Source organism: Amphiura filiformis, chromosome 11 (assembly GCF_039555335.1).
Source record: "Amphiura filiformis chromosome 11, Afil_fr2py, whole genome shotgun sequence".
Lineage (NCBI taxonomy): Eukaryota > Metazoa > Echinodermata > Ophiuroidea > Amphilepidida > Amphiuridae > Amphiura > Amphiura filiformis.
The window spans coordinates 34,460,236-34,469,637 of NC_092638.1; the positions used below are offsets into that span (position 1 = coordinate 34,460,236).

The window sequence follows — 9,402 nt, forward strand, 5'->3', positions numbered from 1 at the left end:
TTTATGAGTGATATAGTAGTACTAAAATAGTATTATATGACAATATTGCGTATATTGTGATATTGCGTGTTTCCTTTAGGCCGTATAAAATTAATGTTTTGGTTCTCGTCCAGAGGATTTTCATGAATTGATGAGGAGGGAGGTGTTTTTTTTTTTTTTTTTTTTTTCAATGTAAAATTAGCATTGTCAGTAGTTTTCGGTCTTCTCCAACAGTGCTCGAGGAAACGATGAGGCCCTTTTTTTTTTTCTAATGTGAGATTCTGAGGGATAATCTCCCTAGAGTACCACAAAAAGACTTGGAAGTGATACTTGTTCTCTAATAAACTTATTTATATGTATGAAGATTTCATAAATCATTCCAAAGTCTAAAAAATTGAAAAATCTAAAAAAAAAAAAAAAAAAACAAATCCCAGAAATTGAGGAGGAGGGACGAGAACCAAAATATTAATTTTACACGTCCTTATCGGTGCTTGCACAAACAATTCATGCAATAGTCATGTACAAGGTCACACGCATAAAGATCTAGTCTTTTTTTTTAATTGAAGGGGGTTCTATGACTTAAGTGTACGTTAATACTATGATGAAAATAATCATACAAAAGTCCCTGCTTGCTGTGGCATAGTAAGGATATTTCAAGAGGGGCGCAAAAATCCATAGAGTTGAAATATATTACCTTTAGTCGCCCAGTACCCCATAAGGGCAAAAAGGAGATATTCCAGGGGGAGCTGCCCTCGCCTACTGCTCACTTGTTTTTTAGCTTTGTGCAATGAACAGGAAATTGGTTTTAATAAAATTTGGTGCGATTCGAAAAGTTTAGTGTAACATGATACGCTTTAATTTTAATGGGTATCAATCGTGCATAACGCGCTCTCAACCTAAAACGTCCAATAGAAAACCAATTTTAATATAGAAGTCGCCGAGGTGTATATTATATTTTTGAACACTCCCTAACCGTCGCTAGCAATCTGCCACAGCACAAAAACGTATACGCTTCGGAAGTCATACTTAATCATACGATGTTCATAGTGAGTGCATGGGGGTCAAGTTGTGTTGCAATGTAATTCATGTTTTTGATAGTTTTAGTCTTTGTTTTCCCTGTTGTTTCCAAACTATTATCACATACATGTGCTTTAACTACAGAATCACTGAAAGCACTACTATAAAATAGCACGATGAGATGTAAGAAATGTGGTGTCGACAAACTCTCCAGAGAATTTCCACCGTTTACGTTGTCCGTGGACTGCTATCATCCGCCATTGCACTGTTTACGGGTAAGTAAATTGTAGTAGGCCTATTTAAGCTTATTTTAGAAGGTGAAAATTTTAAATGGTGAAATCATTATGCAATTTACAGGAAAAGCAATAATTGGCACAGAATGTAACACCTGATGCGTAATAATAAGCATCTAACAATGTCTCTAGTTTAATAGGCCTATAAGGATTTAGAAAAAGTATAGTTTGACCTGTCTGTGACGTACGGTTCTCGAGTTATAAGGAAAAGGGTGAAATGTCATATTTTGATTTTAACCGAAATGGTCTCAAATTGATTCTCTTGCATAAACACGTCAAATAAAGAATAGTTTGCACCGGCTTGGATGTTTGGTTACATAGGTTTCATCATAGAATAGGTCGCGGTCAATAGAAAAATGGGAAATTACCCTGTTACCTAAGTAACGGAACATTTGAGTCTGGTAAGACTATTCTTTAAGAGTAGGCTATTTCAAAAGATTAACCCCCTGTGGAGGTCAAAATATGACCTTTGACCTTTTTGCTTATAACTCTAAAATCACAGATAGGTCAGAGCAAGATAATCTTGGACAATACTTGTTTTAGAAACACTGGCCACAATATCCGACATTTCAAATTGAAAAACATCTCCTGCGCCATCTGACCCAGAGAGAGAAAGAGAGTGAGAAATACATTACTGTACAGCATTCATAAAATTTTTAATTATTTTGATGGAAAGATCAATATCAAGGCTATATAGAGGCTATAGAGCGCTCTAATATTTAAATGAAGATCGTAAACAAAAAAATGACCAAAAAAAAACACCTATATTGAATTAAATGCATATTAGTTTGTATAAATACAAATCTGCCTCACCCCCCCCCCTATTCTGCCAACAAAACACAAAGATTGCGTTTACTACACAAGAGCTATCTGGTTTTACATCTGTTCAACCTAAGATAATTGTGCACCTAAAATGCAGTACATTACAAGCCTCGAGACTAGTTGTAGGAAACCTACCATAATCCGTAGTCTCCTCCGCAGCTAGTTTGGTTACGCTCCCTCCACACAAACAGTCTGCCAATGGCCACTTATAACGCCGTTTCTGATTGGCTACACGTTTGTAGCCGTAGAGCTGTACATACGGGAACTTGATTGACCTCAGTCTAGCTGGCGAGATGGCGGGTCAAACTTGCTCATGAATAATAAAGTAGCCGTCTAGCCGATCGACCAATTGAAAGCTTTGTTTGACGTCAAGCTGGATGACGTCGGCAGAAAACCGTTAGCGAATCAAAAAGGACCAGTTCGTGACCATTGGCAGACTGTTTGTGTGGAGGGAGCGGAACCAAACTGGCTGCTGTGGAGACTACCATAATCCGCAGCCCAACCCCAACCAACAGGCCCAGGAGGACCCAGTAATACGCGTTGATCTGGTGTGGGTAGATGACGTAATAATCGGATTAACTACCATAGCAATGATATAATTTTTGAATAGATGGCCCTGCACTAGAACGCTCACGTGGTACGCGTGAAATGAACCATAAATGTCAAAGAAAGACTGATCACTCGCACCTGAAAAAGAGCGGTATTGTATTCAATATATGTTTGCAGACATACGCAGGTGATAAGTGCAATCAATCTGCTGGTAGTCTGCCGGGCGATCTATTCAAAAGGTGTATTCATGTATTGCTATGGTAGTTAATCCGATTATTACGTCACTTCAACGGCGAATTACGTAAATATATATTCTATGGTATATTAAGAGAGTTATCTTCTTGTCTAGGTAACGTCCACTGTGCTAAATTTACCTTTTAACTATTTACATAATTATTCATGATTATTTTGATAACAATGAAATAAGGAGTGAATAAGTCTCTAGAGTGGAATGGGACCACTAGTGGATTGACTAGATTAGGTTATATTTGTCACTAAATTCAAACACAGGGCACATTGGAAGAATATTACACTGTTTCGAGGTAATTTTTCGAAAAAACGTCAACTGTTACAAAATAATAAGTTGTCTTTTGAATAATGTAAAAAACATAACAACAAACTGAATTTCTTTTGGCTCGCCGTATTATGTAAGACAAGCGGTTGAGAATAGACCATTACCAGAAATAATCGGTGTCTTGTTGAGGTATGGTAAGCATGTTAGTCGCTCGGAGGGCGAGACTCCGAATTTTAATGGTCTCTATCTAATACTTACCTCGTTGGTCCTGATTAAGCACCCAACCCCTTGACAGCCCTTTCCCCTTCCTTACTGATGCATCTAATAGTGTGTCCAACAATTTATGTTAACAGTGTGTCATGTCTTATTGGAATCTACATCAGCAGTGCTCTCAATGCAACCTTGATGTACCAGAAACATCTTTAACTCTAAGGAAGTGCCGAAGTATTATTGAAGCGTTATTTCCAGAAGTACATCCTACAACGGACACCGAAGGCGAACCAGACACTACCAGTAAGGGGTCACAGACAATCACAGTTACCAGGCTTGATGGAGAAGCTACTGAAGTGGCATATAATCCTACCAAAACGGTTATCAGAGTCAAAGAATCAATTCAACAGGTTATGAAAATTGCCATCAGCAAGCAGCGCCTGGTATACAACGGAGACGAACTTGAGGTAAGGGCACTGCTGTTTAGTCAATGTAGAAATGGTAATTTCTTTAAGGGATCTGGAATGAGCATTTTGAGCGTTTCGACAGTGTTTTTTGTGGGACATGAGAGCACATCAGACATATCGAATTGCATTCTGAATATGGAGAATGTCTTTCTGATATCAAATCATTTTCATTTTTTGAAATTCACGATTTAATACAAATTTTATGACAAATTATTAAAATTTGATGGAGGAAAAGCCGACGATCAATTGAAAATTTTGCCCGTTCATATTGAAGATATGGATTTTTTCCCAAAAATTACCTTTTTTTTGGTGTTTTGGGGAAAAAATCCATATCTTCAATACGAAAGGTCAAAATTTTCAATTGATCGTCTTCCCACCTACATACACTTTAAGTATAAATCATCAGATTTACAAAGTTTACTTCGAGTACTGTTAACTATCAAAAATATAAATTTTAAATCATTTGCCATAAAATGTGTATTACATTGCGAATTTCAAAAAATCATACCCCATCCCTTAACTAATTGAAAATTTTGAGGCCGCTATTTATTTTACGCCTTTGTTGCATATTACCAGAGATAAATATACTCCTACTCTGCCGATTAAAAATGAAAAATCAAATGAATAACATAAGAACAAGTATAAATGGCAACATTAAACAAATAAATAACTACGAGAAACCTACTTTAAATAAATGAGCGCCCTCGCTATTTAGAAAATATAATAATGTGTATAGATAAATAGAAATATGCAACTTCTGCCCGGGATTTCTGCTCATGATTCATTTTAACGTCTTTTAAAAAACGTCTTCTTGTAATTACAGGAATTTTCATTCAACAACACTGCAAACACATTGTCAACTTACGGCATCAAACCTGGGGCAACCATTCATCTCATAGTGTTGTTGTATGCTGTACCTTCCACGCTGAACAATGTTGTCTTTGATCTCTATTGGGGTTTCCCATCCGATGGTCTGGATTATCTCGACGCATCTGCTCTCATTTACAACGGTTTAAACTATTGCGACGTTGCTGATTGGGAAAACAGTTGCAAAGCACGTGGAGCTATTTTCCACTCGGGTGATATGATAGATGAGACAAATAATACCGGACACCATATAATCAAAGTACATTTAAACAGTCTGCCTGATTACGTTACGCATGTGTTCTTTGCGCTCAGTGCGTGGGATTCACCGTCTATATCACGTTTCAAGAATCCAAGTTTGCGATTTTACGAGGAATCGAACCCGAGAGATATGCTATGTAAGGATGAAACAAAGAAAGCTGGTCACAGACAAGCCATTATTATGTGTTCTCTGACCAAACGTGGCGGTCAATGGTTCGTGCATGAAAATGGAAAACTCTCCAATGGGAATGCTAGATACTATTCACCTCTCAGGAAAACTGCGCGTGCTATAGTCGCAACCATGGGACACTGATGTTGAATTCTACCATCTCATGCCATACCGTAGAATTCTGTCTACAAGCATACTCGTATATGCCTCTAGACGAGGTTATTTTTTTTACGAAAGAGACGAAAGGCAAATACCCTCTACAAACACATTACAATAGATTGATCTTACAATAATATGTGTTTGTACAGCCGTCTGTATCAGTAATACAGTTGCTCAAACTCCAAATAATGTTTTTGTGGAGTGTGCTTGCCTCTCGTTTCTTTCGTCAAAAAAGCCTCGTTTAGAGGCATATGTGCCTGTAGACAAGGTTTTGCAGTATGCCGTATCTGCTTTGTAATATTACAAACAGATGCTGCATTTCACTTTGGGAGAAGACTGATTCAAATAAAAACGCGGTATTTGCTACTTAAGGAGGTTGGGCAATAATGTGTACCCTCGGGGTGATTCCTAATTTTATCTTTCAAAATTGCCCCCTCCCCCTTGATGTACCAAAATCTTTGATACCCTTTCGAAGGGCTAAAAAATTCTTCGCGCCTCCCAAATTTTGCATTATTGCAATCATTTCTCACTAATATCACAAGAAGCCCCAAACTTACATCTGTACCAAAAATACACATAATGATTGCATAAGCCCTATATATATATTGCATTTCACTTTATTACCAAACTGATTATAAAACACCAGTCTCCAAAGCAGAAACGCCGTATTAGATAGTATACACATACGACATGGTTTGAAGCAAAATAAGGGAAACTATTTTTCCCGTACAGACTACAAGCCTACCACGCAGAACCCGTAGGGTGAGTAGTAAAAAGGCCTGCAGCCAGTACCGAGTGGAAAATAGTGACCTATTTCCTTGAAAATACCATGTAGTATTTATTTATGATGGAATGGAACCAATTCATAACATATGATAATATGCGCTCGTGTTGTTTGCGATTGACCAATGAAGGAGCATGATTTGTTCAAGAATATTTATGAGATGTAATAAATATACATTTTGTAGATACTGCGTTTTCTTTCTGGGAGGCCCAGACAGACTGACGGTGAATGTTCTAATTATTGATACATACTAATTCTCATATCTCGTACCGTAAATTTATACTACTATATACACTGTATGTATATATCAGTGATCCCGCGAGAGACTAAATAGTTGTCTGTAAGGTATAGCTTAAAAGTTAAAAATAGATACTTATAGATAAATTTAGATATAAGTCGAAATTAAAGATTGACAAAAAGAAAACTGTGACGCTCCGTTTTATATCGTGTTGTCGTAAGTATCCATGTACAGAAACCAATAACATGTCCAAAATAACATTTTGCTTTCGGGCTTTACACTAACTGCAAAGCAAGTTAGCACATCTACAGTCATGGACAAAAGTAGATTGCATATCCCTATTTTTAAAATGGATCACGGGTGTCTGGCAAGATCTTAGGTACCATTCCATATCACACAATACGTAATGTAGGACAATGGCTTCTTATGCCTGACCAATGAACCATCGGGCATTCTTTTTGCAGTTATTTTAGCGATATGATTCATAATGTTACATTGGCTTTTGCATTACCGTGTGAAAAAAACAGCTTTATTTTATTGCATCTGTCTGAGATTGTATAAGATATTTCTGATCATGGGGTGCGAGTTGAGCGCAGATTTATACGCCCGTGTTATTGACTTACGTAATCGCGGCTACAAACAGGAAGGATATTGGTGCCACTTTAGGAATTACATAAGGTGCAGTTTCTAAAATTTTGAAGAGACATCGAGAGACCGGAACTACTACACATAGACCAAGGTCAGATCAGCCCCGAAAGACAACCGCCTGAAACTGCAATGGCCGCCCGAAGCCTGCATCTCGACTACGAACAGAATGGCTGAGGTCCATAAACGCGCCTGTTACCAGGAAACTAGTTAAGAATAGACTGGTTAGTGCATGTTTTCTTGACAAGACGATCAATAAGAAAACTGATACTTCTGCAAAGACATCGGTATGCGCGCTTTTTTTTAGTCACAGAGACATAGGAATTTGACAGTAGGCCACTGGCGTAATGTTGTCTTCAGTGACGAGACTGGTTCCTCCTCTACAGACAAGACTGCCGATTCAAGGTCCGAAGACAGGTTGGTCAAGACCTGCTTGAGGATTGTATGCTGCCTAGGGTCCAGGGAGTTGGTGGTGGAATCACAGTATGGGGAGTATTTCACAGTAGGTCAAATTCACACCTCTACATGCTAAAAGGACTCATGAACCAGGACCAATACCTGCATGTTCTTGATGCAGTTATGCTTCAGTTTGCAAGAAGAGACTTCGGAAACAATTTCGCGATCGTAGATGACAACACCACGGCGTGTAGAGCCCTACGCGTGAGGGAATTCCTTGAAAATGAGAATGTGTAGAACATCTGGACTGGTCGGCTTTGAGCTCAGATATGAACCCTATGGAGAGCTTGTGGGCAGACGTATCCCGCAGGTTAGGTTACATGGACAACCAACCAATCACACTGCAGGAACTTTGACACGCCCTCGTTGCTTGCTGGCGAGATATTCCACAAGGAACCTTGGTAAACCTGGTCGAGGGAATGTCACGTCGCGTACATGACCTTGAGATGGTAAGGGGTGGACACACCAAATATTGAGTTGTGTTTTCTCAAGCAAGAGACTTATCTGAACATGTCACAGGGAGAGTTTAAGTTTTTGTTTAAACAATAAAGTTTGCTAGTGTCTTTAATCTCATTTTGTGATACAAAGAGACCGCCAAAAAGTGTTGCGATTGTGTGATCCTTCCATTATAATGCGCTTCCTCCGGCAATTGAGTGTCCCAGTATAAGAACGGCCCATGGCACATTTCCGAATTTGAAAAAAAAGTGACTTTTGCAATCTTGAATTCTTAGGGAAATATGTGTTTTCTTTTGCTTCTAGCAATAACTTTGGAGTGTTTACATCAACTTAGTAACTTCAGTGGCAGGTAAATAGAGGGCAGTATGGCACTTTCACCTGAAAATCTACATTTTTGCAAAAATGTGCCATGGGCCGTTCTTATACTGAGACACTCAATTCTTTGTTTAATTGACAAACTATGTGATGTAAACATCAAAGGACATATGTATCGTTCAATTAAATTCAACCTAGCACTACTCCAGAACAATAAACATGTTCCTAATATGATTGAAAACTGCATTTGATACAAAAAATAAAAATATTCCAAACATTTGTCCATGCCTGATTATGCAAACTTCTCACGAAAATACAAACATCTAATTTATACATGTATCCATTTTTTTGGTTTATATTTCTAATTAGCAAAATAACTAATAGTGTCTGTATAATATAAATATAACACTTCAGTCAGAAGAACACAAGAATAAGAAGGAAATAAAATATATATTTAAAAAAAAACATGAATGGACCAAATGTCAAGGATCTTCTTGTCCTTATTGTAGCTTTGGGCATACTTTCTAATATACTCGTACCACATCAGGTAGCTAGAAAAACACATGTGCATATTAAAACAACACGGGTCGTGAAGACCTCTTCGATATTCTCTGGTCCACGTCCGTTGTCCATGCACGATCCAGTCATGCATTTTTGTCTCAACCTTTGCCATTCTTTCATTCAAACATCAAGAAGTCCCAGGTCTTCCATGTTTGTGTCTTTTGTTATTATTAGATAATCGTTGCAATCAGCACTTGAAAGACTGTTATTCGATCTAAAACTGATTGATATCACAGCTTGCATACAGCTAAAAGTTTTCATTTTAATTGTCTAATTTTTACAAAGTTTTTCTTTGATCAGTTTAGAGTCGTGTATCTTGCCCGCCAGGGGAAACTGGCACTGCTTTTGGTTCCCTACCTTTCAACAATACTTTACGACAAAATGTTTGCAAGAACGCTTGACGGTACCTGGAATTGGCCGCTGTGTATATGATGGGGTTCACCGATGCATTAACCCCTTCTAACAAACGCGCTGTCCATGCTAAAGTGTTGGCCTGTTCTGTTGTGAGGAAAGCCCCACCACTGTATGTGTAGATATTGTACATCTGAAATGGTACTTGACACAAAAAGAACACCAAACCGTTAACCATCACCATTCTCGAAACCTTGTTTCTAATAATTGATCTTGCTCTCAATTGTAGCGT

General features: G+C 38.1%; 1 protein-coding gene across 1 annotated transcript; it reads left to right on the top strand.

The window, feature by feature from the left end:
• Positions 1 to 1,007: 1,007 nt before the first annotated feature.
• Positions 1,008 to 8,607, top strand: LOC140164769 (uncharacterized). Its single transcript, XM_072188140.1, has 3 exons — positions 1,008 to 1,271; positions 3,528 to 3,851; positions 4,675 to 8,607. Exons 1-3 carry the CDS (start codon positions 1,173 to 1,175, stop codon positions 5,287 to 5,289), a joined length of 1,038 nt encoding a protein of 345 aa, XP_072044241.1. The 5' UTR covers positions 1,008 to 1,172; the 3' UTR covers positions 5,290 to 8,607.
• The last annotated feature ends 795 nt before the right edge of the window (positions 8,608 to 9,402 follow it).